Raw genomic sequence first — 23,918 nt, 5'->3', positions numbered from 1 at the left:
CTGTCATTGCCAACAAAGGATATATAACAGTCATTCTGTCTTCATATAGCATATGCATTTCAGGTATCATTTGTGTGCAATAGGTCAGGTTGTTATTCGTAGTCAAGCTAGTATTAGCATGGCAAATTTGATTTTGTATCTGATCTGGTTAGTTTCATTTAGGTACTACACAGTCCAGCCTGGTAGCATAGACTGTAAACTGGAACATTGTGTAGTGAATCTCAATTCATTCTGTGACGTATTTATTTCTTTTTGTTTGTTTGGCAGGGGTCAAATCGTTTGGGAAAAGTCTTATCAAGCCAGTAGTTAGTAATTAAATGGCTACTGTCACACTACACACTACAATCTTTTGCACATTTTGAGTTTCCATATTTATGCTCTTACTAAGTCTTACAGAGCCAAACGCTGTTAAATAACTTATCAATCCAATCTGATTTATCTGATGTTCTATCAATAAACAAAACAGTAACACTTCAGTATTGAAGGACATTATAATATCCTTGTGAAGCAATGATAAGCAATCAACCATCTGCCCATTATTACTTTATTAAACATTAACCAGGCTTAATGAGAGCATTACAAGGACATTATAATGTCTCCTCAAAGCTGAAGTGTTACCCTTCTGTTTATTGACAGAGCAATAACAATATACAAATGTAATGTAGGCTTCTAGATCTGAGCATATTCTAGTCAGAGGTTTTACTGGACACCTCAAAGGATGTGGTGATTTTGAAGTAGTTATCAGTTATAATGTTGCGCTATTATTCCGCTTAGGATTAATGACAATATTAATGACTGTTTTCTCCTTGACATTGTCACTCAGGGCATGCCCATTAGGGGTCTGTTAAAGGTAGAAGTGCCCAGAGCATAATGGACATGTTACATAAAGGACTAAAAACTAGCCCTATAGTAGAACATCTTCAGAATATGTGGGACTGTATGTGCAGTAGGTCAGAGTTGTATAACATGCAGCAGCATGTATATTTGATTAACACTGATTCACTTATTTTGGAGGGGTTGTGGGGTGCAAGCAGTAGGAGCTCAATCATGCACCTTTTAATACTGGAGTCTTTTTTTTTTTTTTTTCCCTTTTCCTTGTTTTGTACAGACACTCCCGACCACAGAAGATATCTAATGGTGAGCTAATGATGCCCTTTTATAATATCAAAGGCTCAGTGGCATAATTCTGCCATTTTTCCAGAAATCAGACTATAACACAAACATCAAACACAGTCTTTTAATGAAACATCCAGGACAACAAAGTGCTGCTCTTATAATTAGCGTGCTTCTCCTATAAAGCTACTGATTGCAGATACAAACACTATCTGTTATTGTGGTCAGTCCATTTTCATGATTGCACATCTTTCTCTCTCCCTCTATCTGTCTCTCTCTCTCTGCATGAGGTACTCTTTTGATAAATTTAATCTGAAATCTAAATTACTCTTCCATGAACAATATATAGGAGTCCCTTCCGAGACAAAATCATGACTGTACAATTGATTGGGTGAAAATATATGGATTTCATGTAGAGTATATTCGTGAACAAATGATGCCTTTTGTGAGCATGTATATGTGTATGTGAGTTGGAGTGTGCATGGCACGTCTATTTAAAACCATCTTGGATCTGCCAGAGCAAGCTGTCCCTTGTGCCAAAACAGGGAGATTAAGAAGAAGCTGTTACTGAAGATGAAATATTACTTGGCACACACATAAATTGAGGGGTCACGCCTCACGTTGTTTCTGTCTAAGGGGAGCTACTGTCAAAAAACATTGCTTCATTTCTGTAAGCAAATCCACTGGCAGCCACACTATTAGCATTTCTAATCTGAAATCCAGCACACTGGAAATCACGGAAGCGCTACTTGCAATGCTGCCTGCGTTACACTTGTCATCTTCACTCGCAAACATCGAGCCAAATGTGATCTACTGTGGCTCTCTGTGGTCTCAAAATGGCTTTTATCTAATCTACTAATGCTAAAATGCTGAGTGGCATGAGAAATAGATCAGTGCAAAGAGCATCAGTGCCAGTGTTTGTACCTCTATTAAAAACAATGGCTTAATTCTGATCCTAAAATCTGACTGGCTGAGACGCATTCAAATTTACTCTAAAATACCTGCCTTCTTCATAATTTATAATACATATATTGCCATTATAATACTTTGAGTGAAATGTTCATTTTTTTGAAATGTAAACATGAGTTTAGAATTTTTAGTATTTTTATTTTTATTTAAATGGCTTCAGCTGGCATCGATGCCACAGGTTTGTGCAAAAGCCTTTAATAAGTAGACAAATTCATCTCATCATCATCAGAACACGAGCTTCCATGCAAGACATAATACTCAAACCAACAAACAAATAAACATACCTTTTTGTACAAAAGGCCTCGACATGGTCAATACCATAAATTTGCATACATTTTTTCTGACTTAGTTTCAGACTTTTGGACCCCACTGTACATCTGTGATTACCTCACAATTATACTACATGTGGTTTTTATATGCTTGACATGTTATTTTTCAGACGTGATCACAAGTGTTTTTTGTCACTTGAGATCACACATTACGAGTCAACATCCATCCATCCATTTTCTAAGCTGCTTCTCCGTCAGGGTCGTGGGGGGATGCTGGAGCCTATCCCAGCAGTCATTGGGCGGAAGGCAGGATACACCCTGGACAGGTCGCCAGTCCATCGCAGGGCACAAGTCAACATGTTTTTGCAAACTTTACATGTGAAATATAAGTGATTTCTGTAAGGGTAATGTGGGTAAACCACACAACCAAACTTAGTCCTGTGAATGAGCTGTTATGTAGCTCGCATGGATCACAGAGTATATTGGGAAATGAAGTAAGAACCTGGTTTATTTAAACGGATATATATGGGACATAACAGCTTAACAATACCGTGATTTGGAATCAAGTGTTTGTCCTGTACCCCTCCCAGTCCCCTCTCATGGCCTTTCATGACATATTGTTTTAATCTGCTGACTGTGTATTTTGCTGCTATTTTGCGTCACGCCTAACTGTGGTAAAATCATTATAATGCCAGGCCTCTCGTGGTGTATTGTGTTATTTAATAAGAAGTATAGAATCCATTTAAAAATGAAATGCAGTGTGTTATTAATTCCTAGCTAGTCTTGTATCCCGTTATCACATCTTCCAGTACAATTCCACTGTAGATCTCTGGCACTGCGGCACAATGCATGATGGGGGAAAAAAATCAGTGGTGGAATGAGTGAATGAATTAATAAATAAACATTATTGACTTTGATTTTCCTAAAAGGAGAGGGCTAACTCCACATGATAAGATTACCTGGAAACCAGTACTAATTTCTAGCCAATGTCAGACTGTGTTTCCAACATTTACAGAATCATAATTGTTTTGGACAGGCCACACCCTGAGCAATCATTTTTAACATATCAATTGTTTGTCAAATCTAGCTGGGCTGCTGGGCTGTCATCCAGCTTTTTTTTTTCCTAATTCAAAACTGTCGGAGTGTGCCTGACAATGCTTGAATTATGAAAACAAACAAACAATCTCATTATCTCAATTAGCAATAAACCTCCAAGAAGCTACTTCGGTGTGCTTTGAACATCTCATTTGGAATAGTGCAGCTGTCATCGATAGCTCCTTAATTTCATGTATTAAGATGTGCTAATCTGACTCATGTTTTAGCTCAGAAAGCAAACAAATCTTCACTGTCTATCTACCCAGGAGTATAGCAGCCTGAGTACACAAGATAGCAGAGACATACACAAGGATACAGGGATACAGCAGTTGGCTGTGCTTAGAATGCTGCATGATATAATAATGAACAGCCCAGTATTTTAGCATAGTGTGTGTCTGTGTGCTTGCTTTTAAGGCCGGTTTGTATGTTCAGTTAATGTTTTATTGATATTTTTTCAAAATCTGAATCATTTGCACTGCATTTCTGATTCATTCAGTCATGCACTGTGGAAGTAATGGAAGTAGAGATATATTGGTGTCTCTGCATTATAGCAGCTGTATTATCAATTGGCATCATATATATATATATATATATATACACTGCTCAAAAAAATAAAGGGAACACTTAAACAACACAACATAACTCCAAGTAAATCAAACTTCTGTGAAATCAAACTGTCCACTTAGGAAGCAACACTGATTGACAATCAATTTCACAGGTGTTGTGCAAATGGAATAGACAACAGGTGGAAATTATTGGCAATTAGCAAGACACACTCAATAAAGGAGTGGTTCTGCAGGTGGGGACCATAGACCACTTCTCAGTACCTTTCTGCTTTCTGGCTGATGTTTTGGTCACTTTTGAATGTTGGTGGTCTTTCACACTCGTGGTAGCATGAGACGGACTCTACAACCCACACAAGTGGCTCAGGTAGTGCAGCTCATCCAGGATGGCACATCAATGCGAGCTGTGGCAAGAAGGTTTGCTGTGTCTGTCAGCGTAGTGTCCAGAGGCTGGAGGCACTACCAGGAGACAGACCAGTACACCAGGAGACGTGGAGGAGGGCAACAAACCCAGCAGCAGGACTGCTACCTCCGCCTTTGTGCAAGGAGGAACAGGAGGAGCAGTGCCAGAGCCCTGCAAAATAACCTCCAGCAGGCCACAAATGTGCCTGTGTCTGCACAAGCGGTTAGAAACCGACTCCATGAGGATGGTATGAGGGCACGACATCCACAGATGGGGGTTGTGCTCACAGCCCAACACCGTGCAGGACGCTTGGCATTTGCCAGAGAACACCAGGATTGGCAAATTCGCCACTGGCGCCCTGTGCTCTTCACAGATGAAAGCAGGTTCACACTGAGCACATGTGACAGACGTCTGGAGACGCTGTGGAGAGCGATCTGCTGCCTGCAACATCCTTCAGCATGACCGGATTGGCAGTGGTTGGGGTGGTGTGGGGTGTCATTTTTTGGAGGGCCGCACAGCCCTCCATGTGCTCGCCAGAGGTAGCCTGACTGCCATTAGGTACCGAGATGAGATCCTCAGACCCCTTGTGAGACCATATGCTGGTGTGGTTGGCCCTGGGTTCCTCCTAATGCAGGACAATGCTAGACCTCATGTGGCTGGAGTGTGTCAGCAGTTCCTGCAAGATGAAGGCATTGAAGCTATGGACTGGCCCACCCGTTCCCCAGACCTGAATCCGATTGAGCCCATCTGGGACATCATGTCTCGCTCCATCCACCAACGCCAGGTTGCACCACAGACTGTCCAGGAGTTGGCGGATGCTGTAGTCCAGGTCTGGGAGGAGATCCCTCAGGAGACCATCCGCCACCTCATCAGGAGCATGCCCAGGCATTGTACGGAGGTCATACAGGCACGTGGAGGCCACAAACAATACTGAGCCTCATTTTGACTTGTTTTAAGGACATCACATCAAAGTTGGATCAGCCTGTAGTGTTTTTCCACTTTAATTTTGTGTGTGACTCCAAATCCAGGCCTCCATTGGTTAATAAATTTGATTTCCATTGATGATTTTTGTGTGATTTTGTTGTCAGCACATTCAACTTTGTACAGAACAAAGTATTCAATGAGAATATTTCATTCATTCAGATCTAGGATGTGTTATTTGAGTGTTCCCTTTATTTTTTTGAGCTATATATATATATATATATATATATATATATATATATATATATATATATATATATATATATATATATATAATCGGTAGGTAGGTAGAGTGATTGCTCAGTTCAGTTTGTTGTTAGCTATTTGTAAGTATAGGAATATTACAGTGGATTTAAATATGTGCTGAGCTCAACATTCAAATAAGTATCAGTATAAGCAATAAAGAAGGAAGGGGAGAAATGAGGGAAAAAAATTCTCAGTCAAGTTGTATTAGTCTAAAACAGCAATGTAATGATATATTACATGTAGCCCAACATATTACATGACCAAGACCCATCAATCAATAAAACGCAAGTGCATTGACCCGCAGCTGCACTATTAAGAATGCACACTGCACTTGGATAAACACTCTTAATGAATTTGCTTGTAGCCTTTATATTAACTTAGTATGACGGCAGTGTAAACATGACATACCATTTAAAAATTCAACACCACCAATTTATAATGGTTGTAACTTTTTTCTAGAGCTCGCTCTCTCTCTCTCTCTCTCTCTCTCTCTCTCTCTCTCTCTCTCTCTCTCTGTGTAAGATATACATATATGCAATGTCCCTTGAGCCTCCGGGTTCCAATTCTTTTGGCTGTTTGAGGAAGGAACAGATTTGCAGTTTTGACAGCAGCTGCATCACCAGACTTCAGCCTCATTAGGAGGTCTTCTCATTCTCAGTCAGACTGCAGGAGATTAATGGCATCAACAACAGCCTATCTCCATCTCCACTGTAATAATATTCCTCTCTCTACTTCTGACACTCTCTCTCTTTCTTTCTCTCTCACACACACACACACACAGACACAGGTGTACACACAGGTGTGCACACACACCCTCTCAAGTGTAATATTTTATAGACATACAGTTTGGCCACAGCAAAGCAAGCAGAGATTATATATATATATATATATATATATATATATATATATATTATTATTATTATATATATATATTTTTTTTTTTTTTTATTCACAGTTTTCAATTTTCATCACTGTCCAGAGAGAGCATCAGTGGCTGCATGTTCCTACCGAAATATACATTAAATACTAAACACAGTAAATACTAAACACAAATAAATGGTGACTGTAGCCTCTCCTTCTCATTCACACAGCCCATGGTTTCTTGTTACAGTGCCTGCAGAAGGTGCAGAAAGTATTATTTTAAAAACAGTTCAAAAGTTGTAACTAGCAACATCCAGTGTGCTCCAGATGTATGGAGGCCTGTGATTGACCTGTCCAGGGTGCCTTCTGCCCAGTGACTACTGAGAGGTTCCAGCAACACTCCCCACAACCCAGAAGGATAAGTGGTTTAGAATATGTGAGTGTGTGTTATAATATTTTAATATAATATAATATAATATAATATAGGATAAAATAATCTCTCTTTCGCTCACTCTCTCTCTCTCTCTACCTCCCTCTGTCTGTCTCACACACACACTCTCACACACACACTGACCTTTTCAAACAGCAGTGTGTTTATCTTTAAGACTGGCCTCAGGTCAGTGTTGAGTGTGGTAAATGGCAACGGGGTCTGTGCAGAGACTGAGTCTATGGGCTGAATTCTCACTGAGCGCTCCTCATCCCCTTATGAGCAAATGAAGAGCAGGTATGTGGGATTAACTCAAAATGAGGTGCGTTCACCTCCCTCTCTCTCTCTGATAACACTCTGATTGAGTGAATTAAGCTGCCCCAGCTCATGTGGACAGGCTGATTCTCTCAGGAGAAATTCCTACATTCTTCCCCCAGCACCCAACCTTCTATCTCGCATGGCAGGAGGATTTACCCTCTTCATCTGCAGAGTCATTTTATCAGTGCTGCTGCTTCATTTTTTTTTATTTTTTACATATAAATTAATCCTAAACTCTTATCTGAACAGCCTGCCAATACAGGCAACTTTTATGCAAATGGTGACCTACCATGACTGCTGTTATCTAACACAGGATAGTTCTAATTCTCACTGGTCAGTTTGTTTAAATCTTGACCTTTGCCTTTTGAGAGGCCAAGTGTTGTTCTTATAGTAATTAATGCTACTGATACCAAAAACCGATATGAAGATAGAGGGCTGCATTATGAGGCTAATTTATAACACAGATAAACTATTTTGGACTGCCTAAATAGGTACTTTATAATACATGAAAAAGCATCGAATTACACATTTATAAATACATGAGATTACAAACATGAGACTTGATGAATATACATGAGCTGTTATGAATGTTATTAGTGCTTACACATGTCATTCTGGGCTGGACTGTGGACTTGATTGGGTGGGTTTGGGTGCCTGCCATTTTTTAATAAATTAATAATTCAATAAAATTCAAAACAAGATCCTTTTTTGGAAGCAAAGTTTCCTGTGGATCCTTTGCCTGACATCATTGATCAATTGGTGTCAGAAGTGGGATCGCCCACTAGCCATTTGGAAGGAAATGACGATACTATGAATTCAAAGGCATTTAGCGAAGAAGGACAAGCCCAGCTTATGATTGTAGAGGAAGGTACCACACGGCAAGGATGGTCAACAAAGATGACAACAACACAGAGACTGGAAGCAGAGCCCAGTAAAAGAAGCACCACTGATGGCTCCTGGGCGTGGCCATGCGGACCTGCTGGCAAAGCAGTGTGGCAGCATGGCAGAGTTGGCCATGGCTTTATGGTGATGCTTTAAGCTGACAGTGGGGCTGAATGTGATGATTTGACAGGTATTTCTGGCATTCTGGAATGCAGCGCAGGGTGCACTGGACAGGCACATTCCACTATCAGCTATATGCTCACCGCACAGGCTGATCTTCAAGCTGTCACAGCTGAGGCAGGGAGTGCTGCTACATGGGGTGGAGGATGCAGCCTCCCATGTTTATATGTGTTTACTGGGACAGTAGACATTCTGTAACCCCTGCTGCAGAGAGGCTGAAAGGGAGTATGGCCATGTGCCCCTGCCACTCTATGGACTCTGCTCAGATTTTGGCCAAACTCTTTATAGTTCTCCAAGACAGCTTGAAACTTTCAGCAGGGTGCTGTGCAGCATTCCACTATCAGTTCATTTGGCTGTGGATGCACGGATGCATTAATTGAAATATAATAAAATTATACGTGTAGAAGAGGATACAAGAACTAATAACAATTTCTTATACATATGTACTTTTCCATAGTTGCATACACCCACACACTACTCCTGCTTTCTCAACAAACAATACAATGCTTTCTAGAAGGGAAACAAACTGAAGGAAACTACTCTTGCGGGCTTCAAAAGAATATCTTTATGGATAGCAAGCATATTTTACCATGCCTAACCTGTCAGTGTTTTGTAAACCATTTAAATCTCTACTACACAGAAGCACACATACACACATACACACACACACACACACACACACACACACACAGGGACTGCACAATTATTCTCATCAATCCAGAGTCACACTAGAGCATGGCTTTGCGGGAGACCTATCAAAGATCTCACTGCAGGGTTGCTACAATTGTCGAAGTCAAATATAGCACAGTGCTAAAAATCAATGTTTGATTAACAGAGTATTTGATAACTTAGATGCTCTGTAAAACATGCGTCAAAGGCTAGATGCCCTCTACACACACTGGCAGTCGGCATATCTCAAGGGCATATATGTTATACCATGACTTAGATTTTTTCAAAGTTAGACATGACAAAAAGTATAAAGTACAAAAGCTTTATTAGCATATTTGCCACAGTACTGGCATTTGAAACAAACATTAAAGTATTAAAATATTTAGACCTCACTGCAGTGCTGATCCTCTTTCAGGGGCCCTCATCATGCTGGTTGATGTAAAATCAACTATTTAAGCAAAACTATCTAAATCCTATAAATTTATAATTTGCTAATTGTGCATTTTTGAAGATTGCTCTGATGCCAGCATGCTATCATGTTCTGATCAATTACTATGTAAATTACAACGATCTTCTCAGATTTTAGATCCAGGGGTCTTTCTTATGGCATAATATTTCTTGCATACGTAGCACTAAGCTTAGTTTTTAAGCTTTGGTTAACTTTAAGCTTAGTTGATCCCTAACCTTTGTCAGTGATAACAGTGCCTTTTTACTGTTATAAATGCTCCACTTTATACATGTGTAGGTGGTATGATTTTTTTTTTGGCAAGTCCTCCATGTTTCACATAATTGGCTATTTATCATAAACTGTGCATGCTTTCTTGTGCATGGGCACAAAGATTAATCACAGCCTGAGTATCTAAACCTGGATGAACAGAGGAAGTTGTTAACCACTGTTGTGTAATTTAACTGTAAGTTAACTGTATTTGGTATTGCAATTAAGACAAACTGTATTTGCAATTAAGACACTTAAAATTATATTATTCAGACCCAATATCCATTACTATCCATTACATAAAACCAAAAACAAGTGGCGTTAACATTAACACCATAAAAATTAAATATATATATATATATATATATATAAATTTATGCTTATTTTCCTGATTTCCTCTTTTTCTTTTTCGTCTTTGAGCTCCTGATGTGTGCATCATTTATTGGGGCATTAGTAATCAGTTGTTTTTTTTTCCCCCTTGCTTGAGTATCTCAGACAACTGAAAGATATGGTAATAACTGTTAGGGAGTCCCCTGGCAGCCTTAGCCATTAAGCAGCTGCTTATGTTGTTTATTAGATACAGCCGGCTTTGTCTCACTGTTAAGTAAATGCACAATTCTAACGCAACACATCAAAGATACACTTTCATTATACAACATTCATGCTGTGTGTGGAACCTTGTGTGGACTGGATGCACATCCAATTATTTATCTGAAGTTTTGGTTTACACCAAGAGCAAACAGAAACAGAGAGTACAGGATATCCATAAAAGTAGCAAACTGTGGGCAAAGACTACAAAGGGTATAACTCGGAAGCGCAAGTAATTATATGCATCAAACAAAACGACGACGCCAAAACAGATGACCAGACACAGGTGACAGACATAAAAGAGGTGGAGTCAAACTGAAATAGAACCAGGACAGCGTAAAATTGAAGATATTGTGACAGGTCTATATTGCTGCATTCCATAGAGCTACAGTTCTCAGCCCATAGAGATGATAAGTCTGCTGTATGATTAAAATAGCAGTTTTCTCTCTCATCTTCTGTCAGTTGGCTCATTATTCTGTTAAATGTTGCAGTAAAGCATGGAGGACTAACTGCATTGCCTGTGTCATTAGCCAGGGTGAGTTATGGGATGTAAGTGGAACAGTGCTTCATTAGTGTCTTTCCTACAATCAGAATACATTATAGTTATTTTACATGGGTGTCTTGATTGCTTGATTGGTCGAAGCTGTACAAATTGATTCACCTTGAGTGGTGTGCAAAAGTTTGAGTGCCCTGGTAATATTATATGTTTTGTGGATTTTCTACGTTAAAATACTCTAACATTTCTTCTACAGGGAACAAACATCTGCACATTTTACTATTTATTTGCTGAATTTAAAATATTGGGAAGAAATGGATTAGAAATTGTGGTTTGTGCATAAGTTATGGCACATTTTAAACTGCATTTTTTCCCATTTTGTTTGGTAATAAACTGAAATTGTGCACTTCAATTTGCAGAAACACATCATATTTCATATTTCATATATCATATTTAATACTGTATATATCATGGGTGCCCAGTTCTGATAATGATAACCTACCACACTGGTAAATTTCATTCCAACCTTAGATCTGATCTAGTTAATCAATGACTTTGGGATAATGGTTACCAAGTGTGGTCAATCTACCTTCCTATAGAGGACAGTTAGTGACCACTGCTGAATACTACATGAGGGTGACAGATATAACTTCAAAAGGAGGTAAATCATAAGTCATTAATGGACTTAAATGTTATTGAATGCACTTAATCGCCTAACTATGTCCAGTCTGGCTTTATGAGGTTCCTGCCTGGAACTTGGGCTGGGTTGTTATATGGTAACAAAAACTGTTTGTTTGTTTATTTGTTTTGTTTCATTTTATTAAGCCTACGTGTCATGCCAACTATCTGATCTAGACTTTCATTCTTATTATAACCACTCATTCAGTATCAAATTTTCTGTATAAACTAGTACTTTGACATGCTTGTGAGCAAACCAAAACAAAAGAATGTGCCATTTTTGTACAGTGCCATGATAAAAATGCCTGTCTGAGGATCACAATGCTTAATACTAAGCAGGTCACGGGAAACTGATAGGTCAAATTAACTCTGCAAGAACTAATCTTCCTCTGTAGATGTTCAAGATTAAATCCACCTACTAAAGTACACCTGAATAAAAGTCAGTTCAAACACAGACTTAGCATCAAACAAGATTAAAAGACTTTTATCCTTAATTATAATATTAGTGATCACGTTTCATGAATTGTGGTGAAATTCTCATAGTGGCACACTGCTAAGACAGGCCCTTAAACAATGCTAGAAGATGGATCAACCTATTTTTAACTTATAACTGTATTTGTACAGTAGCTATTTCACCGGATGGTCATTTCCTCCTGAATTAATAAGCCGTCATGCCCTTGTGTTTTGATGTAGAATATGACACTGATGTAAAATGTGGCTCATATGACTTGCACATATGTACATTTGGAACGAGAGCATCATTACTATCATGGTACAACAGAGAGCATAAGCCTGGGTGGGCTGTGTTGTTTCTCTTTAATACTAGACCCTGTTACCAACTGAAAGAATGCTCTCCCAGTTTGAGTGGCTGTCCTAATCAGCTTTCACAATGAACTTGTTTGCAGGGGAACTTCGTCTATCTGTTCTCAAACGCAGCCCTGGCATGCTTAACTACAAAGAGAATTATCCAATTAGCATCATAGGATGCTAAGAGATGATGCACGGTAGGTGCAGTTAGTTTCAAACTGATCCCATCTAACTAGAAAATCATAGGATATTCATTATCTATGTTTAGTGTGTACAGCTTCAGAGGGAGTGCCCAGACCTTCCACTGCATCAGCGCTGTCATGATAGTAAACAGTTTTTGCAGTATGGCTGAAATAGCCCCAAAATATTTTAACCAAGACCACTCAAAAGACAGCTGAAAGATCCACTTCTGCAATTTGAGCAGTTTTATTGCAGACCTCTGCGGGTTTAGATCTAAAATATCTTTGAACTCTTCTGATTTTGTGATTCCATCAATGAACACAAGCTCACTGACACCACTGAGAGAAAACCGGCCTTAGACTTTGCACTTCTGTTCTTTACAGTAGCTTTAGAGCAGTCTGGTTGGAACTCTTCTCCAGGCCTGCTTCACAAAAACAGTCTACCATCAGTTTGATGTTGGGCTAAGAGTGCTTTTCTCTGAAACAAATATAATTTTGTGAAATAACTTAGTTGAAGCAACATAAAAAAGCAAAACATAAAAAGTAAAGAACTTAATTTGGTTTAACCAATGGTTTTAGGGTCCAAATACTTTTGGGGGCAACTGTATGGAACATATTGTTGGGCCTTCTGCTGAGGACAACTCCTCTGTCAGTTCCCTTACACTTGTGTCCATGTCACCACTGTCTAGAGGACTCCAACTCCCATGAATCAGTGGGAGATCACATGACTCTCCACGTATCGCCAGCTACCAATGAACATGCATTCCAGTGCTCCTCCTCACCGGAATTCTGATTGTCACAGCTGTTTGTCATTTCATTTCATTGGTTTTAGTTTAGGCTTTTGTTTACTTTGTTGTGAATACTGCCAACTCCTTTAGTTGCATACTGAGCAGAAATTTGTCTGAAAAGCCTTTTCTGTGCATGACGTGTTTTTTGACTTGCCCTTTTGTTTTTCGCCTCTCCTGGTTTTCAGTCCTGGACTGATTTTTGGTTTTGCTCTCCTGTCCCTCTTGCTTTGGTTATTCTGTTCTCTGGTTATGACCATAGTCTGTTCTGACTATGATCTTTATAACAATCCCAAACAGTCAAGTACACGTAAACCTTATCATTCCCACTTTATATTGTGTCTCTAATAACTGTGTAGTTATTAACAAGCAGTAAAAGGAAGCATTCAATAACATTTAGCTAGCATTAATGTTGCTAGTGCTGTGACACTGTAACCAGATTCAACCTTAAACCATTCCGTAATGTGACAGTGTAGCAGACGTCCCCTTATCTTAAAATGTAACTTTTATAGCAATTAAAAGTGTTGCATTAAACCCAAAGCAATGTCTATATTACCACCCCATTATTACACAGTACAAACAACTACACAGGAACTGTCCACTTACTTTAAAGTGTAACTTTAACACAGCACTCCAGGAAAGTTCCTCTGTAGAATTTACACTTGCGTAATCACATGAGGCAAAGCTGAAGATACACGTGTAATTACATAGGCTGTACATCTGTAATCCATCTGTAACATTGCCTAAATCATCAGTAGTAACAGTGTTGTTGCATATGTTGTTCACATATAACTACACAGTTATTAGAGACACTTAATAGAAATGGGACCACACTTATCTTTTCATTTGCACACATCTGATCCTTGCTGGCTTTGTAATGCATATATATCGCGTGTAAGTAATTCTAAACCATTGCGTCTATTTTCGATTTGTATTTATCTAGTTTTGTTGTTTTGAAGCATGAATTGCTTTGCAATGAACTGGCTCGCTGTTTTTGACCCCCTCTAGGGGGTCTGCTCCCCCCTCTGCTCTGGGGGCAGTCGTGGGCTGGAGGTTAGGGAACCAGCCTTGTGACCGGAAGGTCGCCGGTTCGATCCCCAGAGCTGACAGCACATGACTGAGGTGTCCTTGAGCAAGACACCTAACCCCCAACTGCTCCCCGGGCGCTGCGGATCGGGCTACCCACTAGGGCGCAAGTGTGCTCACTGCCCCCTAGTGTGTATGTGGTGATGCACTTCACGGATGGGTTAAATGCGGAGGTGAAATTTCCCCGTCGTGGGACTAATAAGGGTCACTTAATCTTAATCTTAGTTGACTGGTTCACAAATTGTGCAAAAGCCATAATCCAGCTTTTTTGTCACTTTTATTACTTGGAAATAATGATGAAAAATGTAGCTGTTGTAATTTTTCGTACTCCTGCTCTTCCTTTCTTTTTTTACCCTGTTCACTTTTAGTAGAACTGAAACATGAGCACGAAGAAGCAGTAGGAGCTTATTAGTTTATTTAAGAAGATTAATGATTGTGTAACTTATGTTGACCTATGCTTGCTTATTTAAAATGGTAGTGCGAGGGACAAATGAAATAATAAATTATGAATTTTTGGCTTCGATTACATTCTTTACATATCAAATGAGTAGCATAACTGAGAAATCACATCATTAACAGAGAAAACCAAAACAGATGGCAGAAACAGCCACATATTTGTGTTGGCCTTTAAGGGTTAAGCCAAGCCTCATCTCTGTGTGTGATTGCCTCTCTTGCCTAAACGCTGTCCTTAAGAAACTGGCAGAGGCATCTTGAGATGAGAACACACCTCACTCTCTCAGACTAGTACTAGTTATGTTCCTGTAGAGTCACACAGTGGGAGTGGAAGGCAAAAGTTCAGGCCTACTCACAAGCTGCGTCTTAGAAATGCACACACACACTTGCATGAGCACACTCATCAAAGTCCTCACCTCTGCTCAAAAAAACTCACACACACTTAGACGACCATGTGAAACTCTTCAAAAGGCTTCTTTTACTTCGCTGAGATTGACTCACACACACACACACACACATTTCCCTCTGTTTCTTACCTCAGGCTATCTACCTGCAAAAGGAATCGAACGTATTTCTTGAACACTGAGAGGAGAAAAAAGATCAGACGATCAATATGCAAGAGGGAAGTGTGTGTGAGAGTGAGTGAGTGGAAAAAGACACACTCTGTCGTTGCAATTGAACCTCCTCTCTCCATCTGTTTTCAATTCAATCATTACACTCTGACCCTTGTTTTAAACCAGTCCACTTTAGTAAAGTGAAAGCACCAGAGTCCACCTGGGCAGCCCACAATCTCTGAAATAAGCTTAGAAACTAGACAGCTGCCCCACCAGCAATATTTAAATACCTCAAGATATGCAAAGCAACACAAATGATAACACTGCTGCACTCTTTCTACTTCAACATTGGAATTCCATTGCTGTTATATCAAAACCACATATAGTGTTTAGACATCAAATTACATGTCTTGTTGAGTTTCTAAATGAAAATAACATTCACTTTAGGGAACCAACTTAACTGCCATTTTTATGCAACTGTTAGTGCGCATCATTCAGCTTAGTGGGTAAAATAATAAAACATAACATTTAAAATGTGGCACAACTGTTTTATGGTAATTGTGCATTAAAATATGACAAGTGTTCTCTGTAGAGGATACGCATTTATTTTTACTTAGAAAATCAATAAAGTGTATAATTTGATCAAGGTTGTTCGCACATTTGCATCTCTTTAATGGGATTTTTAAACACCTGCCAACCAAGAGTAATATGCCAGGACCAGCTTTATGGTCAGAAACTGACCTCTGATGAAGGAGAAAAGACAGCCACGTTTTCTTTTTTTTCTTTTTTTCTTTCCCACCACAGAAAACAAGAACAAATCCCTTACTGTGCACTTATAAGGTGTACAAAAATGTAAGTGTGTCTAATAAACTGGCATCCTAGTGAAAGTAGTCCCATCAGACATACTTTCCAGAGCATAAGCAGTTCCAGTAAAGCCAGTTTTTCCAGCATTTGCATTTGAAGATAAAAACATAGCCTACTTATTTCTCAACAACCCAGAAAACAAACAGAATCTGTTTACACTTGCATTATATAATGCATTTGCAGTTACAGTTCACCAAATATGACACCACGAGAACCAGTACCAGTTGTGGAGTCAAAAGTGTCATCAGGCAGGTCAGTAGAAACAACAACATAAGAACACGTAGAGCAAGATAAAACTTTCTGGCCTAGGCAATTTCCAGAAAGTGTTACTTTATCTAAGTCAAGTGGTAGAATGTGTTTATAACAAGTTCATGCAAATTTCAGAAATACAGTATAAATGAAGTATAAATGAGTTGTGTTTATCAACCATGCCTTGGGAGAGAACAGGTTTTATTGTGTTTAGAGAAAATCTAAACAGCAAACTAATTGTGTCCTAAAGTGGTGTATTTACCTTCTACATCTGGATAACTCCCGGAATGAGACACACTTCATTTCCCAGACTCCCATGACAGACTCCATTGACCACAATACTTTGGGGCATGACATGACTTCTAACACTCTAACGCACACCTATCAGCGTTCAGAATCTCCCGAGCACTAATGGTGTTCACCTGTGTATGTTGTCATACGACTAGAACGGTTTAGTATTTAAGCTTTAGTGCGAGGTACTGTTGCTCTGAGAGCTTGCTGAGCGTTATTCTTCTATTTGCCCTGTTTTTGGATCTTTGCTTTGTTTCCCTGACTTTGCCTTTCGCTTGACCCTTTTTGTACTTTTGCCCATCATATTTTTGAACCATTTGGCCTGTTTCTTTCGACTACGTCTTTTGCCTTATCCCTTTGTATTAGTTCGCCTGGTGTTATGATCACTGTTGTGATCTTTGTGTTTTTTGGATTTGGCCCATGCCTGTAATTGTACCACATTTTTTGGACAACATGAAAAAGCTGGTTATTTTTACCTGAGTGAGGTGAATAAAACAGAATACAGTTTGCTTGACTAAGTAAATAAAGGGAAGCTGGATGAATACAACAGTATGTAGTTTCCTGGGGTAGATGAGTAACGAAGGCTGTTTGTACCTGGGTAAGCTGGATAAATGAGGCATTTTTACTTAGTTTGGTGAATATAGAAGGATATTTTATATTTCTACATTTGGTAATGCAAGTCATATTTCCCTGGTTCGGTAGGTGTATAAAAGGCATCTTTATCTGGGTGAAGTAAATAAAGGAGGTACTTTTTTACCTGGATTAGGTAAATAACATATAAGGACATTTTACATAGGTTAGGTGATAAAGAAGGTCTTTTTTACCGGTCATTTTTACCTGGGTTAGGCAGGTGGATAAAGGTCATTTTTACCTAGGTTAGGTTAATAAAGGATGCAGTTTTTCCTGGGTTAGGCAGGTGGATAAAACCAAATATTTTTTACCCAGTTTAGGTTAAAAAAGAGGGTCATTTTTACCTGGGCTAGGTGTTGTGAGAATGGGGATTTTGATGGGCGAGAGAGAGAGCAGGTGCAGAGGATGAGCTGAAGATGCAGACGGCCCCTGCGTCACGTCTGACTCCATGGCCATCAAGGCCGCTGCTGCCAGGGCCATCCGTTTGTTGCTCCGTACTCGTTTTATGGCCACAGGACAACCTAAAGAGAACAGAAACAAGTGTGATCAGAATCACGATTTTACATCTTCAGCTTGAAGGCCTATTTTTCTTCATCTCTGGACACCACATGAGCGACTCTCCATTAGAGCGTTCTCAAGGACTGTACTCAGCATGGGTCAGAAACATGAACCAGCAGGACTTTAAGACTGACCTTCAAGCAGAGGAATTATGGGTAAGATTAAAGAGCCCAAACTAAGGCGATGAGCTTTTACATTATCGTTAGTCTCACTCTGCAATATCACCATTATTGCCACTGAAAACAAAGGCAGCAATTAGATATTAAATGTATCTTACTTGAAACTCATTATAACAATGTATGAAAATAGGGCATATTTACCTTAGGTCAGTTTAACTTTGTCATTTTTGGGTGACTTTAATGGGTAAGAATGATTGCATTAAGATGAAAAAAATCAGTGTCTTAGCTTTCTCATTTTACAACTTCTACAAAAAGTATGGATTCTACATTTTCAACTGATGCCACACTTGTGTTTGCAAGTAGAAGAGGACATTCAGTATAAGATAATCAACCTGCATGAAGTAGAGGAAATTCAAAGTAAGATAAACAAAACAAACAAACAATAAAACAAGAGTTTACAAAACTGGAATTTGAAAACTGGAATTAAAAGACTTTTTTACAATCATGCAAGTCCTAGTCAGCCACTAATCTGTCCCTGTCAGATAAACAGCACTTAAAGTTTTAATCTATGAGGGAGATGAGAAAATCAAGCACTCAGATCTGAAAAAATCTACACGTTTTTGTCCATCCTTCCACTGTGAGACAACAGCTGAGCATTATGGGTTTGAAAAGGATCTGTAGAGAAGCTGTTAATGAGAAAACTGTATTCAAACAAATAAGCTGCTGGTGTTCTTAGAGTGATGGATTGGAAAATGCAACTAACTTCTAAAACTGAGATTTGGTGGTATGTAAAAATTTGCTGAAAAATTAATAACATTTGTTTTGACTGGAAATGAATGAAGAGTGGTCTCTGACTTTTGCACAGCACTGCTTGTAATCACAATTAAACTGTATAGCAAAACAGGAATAATAACTATAGACTTCTAGGGGTTAAAACTCTAAAATGTTATAAGGCTTTTTGATGTGTTACACTCTCCAGTACACAATAAAACTTTCCTGTTTTTGAGCAGAGGCAGCAGAAACAAGGGTGGATAATAATGAACTGGATGTCTATAGAGCCAGCTTGCCCTTATGAAACTATCAGCAGATAGCTGTGTGTAATTTATTTTATTCCGCCCGCTCCTGGATGGTGTGTGTAGGCCTGTCTTTGTTCTCTACTCTAGCTGGTTTCCAAACATGCTTTCATAGGGTTTTGCAGCTTCTTTCATCTGGGAGAGCCAGTGATGGAGTGGTTCTATCAGAACCCAGTCAATCTGGAGCCAGCACACAACTGGGAGACCTAAACACAAACACACACACACACACACACACACACACACAAGCACACCAACAGACTGATGTAAGAGACAGTGAACAGCTACTGCAACCTACATGTCCGCTGACCTGTATGCGAGCTCAAATGCATATTCATGCGCTCATTGGGATCACATCCAACAACTACCCTGTTTTTTGGTGACAAACATCTCATTGTTTGTCCAAATTCAGGCTGATCATAATGTAACTCAAAAACAGACATGGAGCTCTTTCCTAATATTTCCCAAGTTCTGTACGTAGAAATAGAAATGTCCCCTATAGAAATGCAGCAGGACTTTCTGTAGGAAGAGAAGCTGTATGAATCTGAGCCATACGATGACCATCAAGAGGCAGTGAACATATGACCCAGTGAGCATATTTTTCCACAGAAATCATTTTGACATTATTCATGGTGTAAAGGGAAATAGAAAATAAATTAATTTTATTATTATTATTATTTATTTATTGGAATGATGCTAAAACAAACTACATGCTAAGTGAAATATAGAATTTGAATGTTTCCTCTCATAGATGATGCATGTTCATATTTTTCACTAAACGGACACACTATTTAAATAAAAAGCAGTGGCAACAAGGTTTTATATTATGTTTATGTTATGTCTTCTTCTGTATTGGTGGATTGCAAAGCAGAATTGTGATTACTGCCTGACTTATATAGACCTGGTGTTTTCTATTTTCTGATTACTTAAGTGCATGTAAATGCACTAAGTGAATTACTGACAAAGTCTGTTTTTCTATAGTTAGAAGATTATTAAGTGCATGTAAATCCACTCAAGGGTTGTTCCTACTGTTTTACTGGTAGCTGTAGCCTAATAATTGACTTGTCAATAGGTGAATATTTGCTTATAGGTGAATATTTTATCATTTTTGAGCATGCATTAACATTATCTATGTAATAATTATTAGATAATTGTCTAGACTTTACATCACCACACTTCTCTTAATGTGTGGTACCACATGACTTTGGTTAATATATTGCACAGCAAGACAAATGCTAGCAAAGGTTTCCTCTGAGACCTGTGAAGTGAGCCGCCGGATCTTTTTAAACTGCCACTAATTAGATGCAACGTCACTGGACAGATGAACGCACCAATCACCAATTCTGTTACATCAATTAACAGATGTCTGCGCTGGTAATGGGGGATATGGGCAACCTACCCAACCAGAGAGCAAGGCTAATTGTGCTCCCTTGGCCATGGATAGTTGTAGCATCACCAGGGATCGACAGAGGACCTTCACTGTTTATCTAAAAATTAGTATTTTTATTTATGCTTTATTGTAACGTGTTTATACAAAATCTGATGAAACCTACATCCCAAGCGGCCTCTCAGGAAGTTCCCAAAAAGTCTGCATGTGAAATATATATATTTCTTGGCTTGTGTTCCAGTCTACTTGTCTACAAGTCTGAAGAGGACTGGAGGACATTCACACAATATAAAGGGCCGGTTATTTAAATGGTATAAAGAGAAAAACTGAGTCATGACATTTTCTTATTACAGTGAAGGAAAAACTCTATAAAAAGAGTAATTGAACACTCTAAACCATTCAAATCACAGTCGACTATGTGGTATGTATATCATATGAAGTATGTATATCAAGCATGTCATATCAGCTTTTTACTGAAAGAAACCTGCTTCACAAAATGAAAACCTATGCAGACAGCTTTACCTTGAGAAACATTACTTCCTATAGAAAAGTGGAATTCAGACTGTCTGAACTATCCTACACAATGAGCAATGTTTGCTATGTTCTCAACCTCTTGTGAAGCATATTTTGCTGTAGCAGTTGCCTTGACAACGTATTCTGTAAGGCTGTCATGATTACTCATTTAAACACAATTACTCAATTAAAATGATTCTCTGTTTAAATGCACTTTCTAGATGAATGAGTGCTGATGGTTATTTGCATGTTAATAATGCACAAGTTTTCCCACCGATGCGGCAGTGTGTATATCCACATATGAACTCTGTGTCCACTCACTATCCACTCCATTAGACACTCCTACCTTGTTGTTTCACCTTGTTTATGTAAAGACACAGACAGTAACTCATCACTGTTGTCAGTCCAGCAGTGACACTGAGGTGTTTAAAAACTCCAGCAGCACTGCTGTGTCTGATCCACTCGTACCAGCACAACACACACTAACACACCGCCACCACATCAGTATCCCTGCAGTTCTGAGAATGATCCACCACCCAAATAATACCTGCTCTGTGGTTGTCAGAAGGCACATGCAGGTTCATGGGTGGTTTTGGGTAGTAAATAAAACGGCTACATTTGTATTAGTCATCATGACCCCTGGTTCCTATCACCACCACTGTAAAGAAATCTGAGTCTGAGTTTCTCTACAGTGAATCACATCATGCCAAACCACTCTCAATGACTTTGTTAACATCTCGATGAAGAAATTTCACTGATGGTTTTGGCCTGCTCAGAGAGAATATTTGGTCATATGTGAAACACAAACTAACTTGTATTTGTAATGTTTGACACCACAAATGCCCCGTGGAACAATATTGACTGTTCTGTCTGTAAAGGCTTTCTGCAAGTTGACTCAAAAGACTTCAACATTTATAGAAATCAAAGTGAAAAGCCACCCCATAATTATTTTAATTATTTTATGTAGTTGTTTGACGATTTGCTAAGTTTTCTGTTTTGCCGTTTTGGTTTTGACCCTTTTTGCACATATGCATGCTTATATATAGACTGAAAGATTAACTGAATTGAACTGGATTTAATTCATTTTAACTGAAAGTGACAGTCCTGTTATTCTGCAGTGTTAAACCCTAAAGCAGACTGAACTAAACCTCCTTTGCTACTCTGATTACAGTCAACAGTGCCATCTCTGAGTTGGGGAAGTATAAAATGCTGAAAAGATTCTGTTGCAATAGCGCTGGAGCTTTTATTGTGAGAACTCTGCTCTATGATACTGGAACAGACAGCACTGAGAGCACATTACTCCACACTGAAAACATATTTCAATACTGCAGTGAGAAAACCCTCCATGCTGTTGCAACACAGATAACTGAAACCTGCAGCTGAATGCTCTCTGTGCTGCAGAAATGTAGCACCGAGTGCATCCTACTCGGAGCTATGGAAGCACACGGCACTTTATCTAATGGCACTGAGTGGGAGGATCAGAGACAGAGTGGTTAGCATGCATGAGCACCATTCTGAAAATCAGGTCACCAGGGAAGTATCATATGGAATCACTCCAGTGCAGCTCTTTTCTGACAATACTCTCTTACAAACAAGGGTTCCTAAATGGTTCTTGGTATGAGACCTTTACATTATGTGGAGGTTCTTTAAACTTTAAAAAGGCCTTTTTTCATGCTTATATTATTTGAATAGCCATACTTAAAAGGTGGAACATCGTTCAGCTGTGCCATCACATCTCCAAATTCACAATCTACTGTGATAGTAGGGGAAAAAACTGGAGGAGGTGCTGCTGCTGCTGCTCTTATCCAGCACTGCCTCTGTGAAAGGTGGAAGTTGTAAGCTGTCAGACCTCGTAAATTGTAAGCCAATCATATAAAACTTAGGAGAGGGTCTCTGGTGCTACTCCATTGTGCAAAGTAATGTCAGTTGGCAACTGCTGAAGTTGAGACAGGATTGTAGTTTAAAGCTTCCTAAAATGAACATTAGGTCTTATTCAAAATGTATACAGCGTGAAACAGTTACAAATGAAAAACCTACCTACAATACCAATTTGTGATAAATTATGGTCAGAATTATGGTCCACTGCTGCTCTCACTTCACTGGTTTCCTGTAGCTGCATGCATGCGATTTAAAACCCTGGTCTAAAAATGGACCAGCCTCTCCCAACCTAATTGCTATGATCTAATCTCAAACTGTACCTCGAGCCTTTCGAGCTTTAAGTAGAGCTCTGCTTGAGCCACCGTCCTTCAAGACGTATGGAAGACAAGCATCAAGACTTTTCTCTCTACTGGCATCCTGGTGGCATCCAAACTCCCACTGGCTGTCCAAACAGCAGAGTCTCTCGCTGTCTTCAAACACAGACTGAAGACACATCTCTTTATACAGCACTTAAGTGAGCACTAAGTTAAGTACTTATTGAAAATTATTTGTAAAAGATGCAAGTTTTAAGAAGAAATTCCTTCTTAAGAGTGGTTAGTTATTGTGGCCTAATTAATGTAGCCACCATAGACTGTGGTTTATAATAAGTCAATGTCTGTGAAAAAGTCACACAGTGTTTATCATAGTGCAAGTTCATATCCCTCAGTACATCAACCTGTGGATGGAGCGGCGGCAGCTCAAATGAAGGCCAGTCAAGTGAATAGTTTTTTATTCCAGTTCAAGTAATAAAGAAATTGAACAGATTGATCTCTTATTAAGCCTTGAGTGCTTGTGAGTCTAAGTTTAATAGAAAATAACATCTTACTAAATAGGCAAAGAGGAGAGAGAATGAAAGGCTGACAGGGCTGGAACAGCAGGTCTGATCAAGTACTAATCTATAGTCTCTGAATATAGATAACATCTAAGAGCTGCAACTTAGCTAAAAGACAAGAAATAGAACTGTTTAACTTCAGTACTGTTGCTTGATTTGACATTCTAA

At 39.1% G+C, this 23,918-nt stretch overlaps 1 protein-coding gene across 1 annotated transcript in view; it reads right to left on the bottom strand.

Annotated features, from left to right (window-relative positions):
- Positions 1–23,918, bottom strand: part of LOC108429617 (transcription elongation regulator 1-like protein) — a 140,976-nt gene that overhangs the window by 83,299 nt on the left and 33,759 nt on the right. The window contains exon 5 of the mRNA XM_017701483.2: positions 17,696–17,872. Within this exon, the coding sequence (XP_017556972.1) occupies positions 17,696–17,872 (177 nt within the window). The remainder of the gene's footprint in view (positions 1–17,695; positions 17,873–23,918) is intronic.

The sequence above is a fragment of the Pygocentrus nattereri genome, chromosome 13 (assembly GCF_015220715.1).
Source record: "Pygocentrus nattereri isolate fPygNat1 chromosome 13, fPygNat1.pri, whole genome shotgun sequence".
Classification (NCBI taxonomy): Eukaryota; Metazoa; Chordata; class Actinopteri; order Characiformes; family Serrasalmidae; genus Pygocentrus; species Pygocentrus nattereri.
This window is presented reverse-complemented; position numbering and strand designations above follow the sequence as displayed.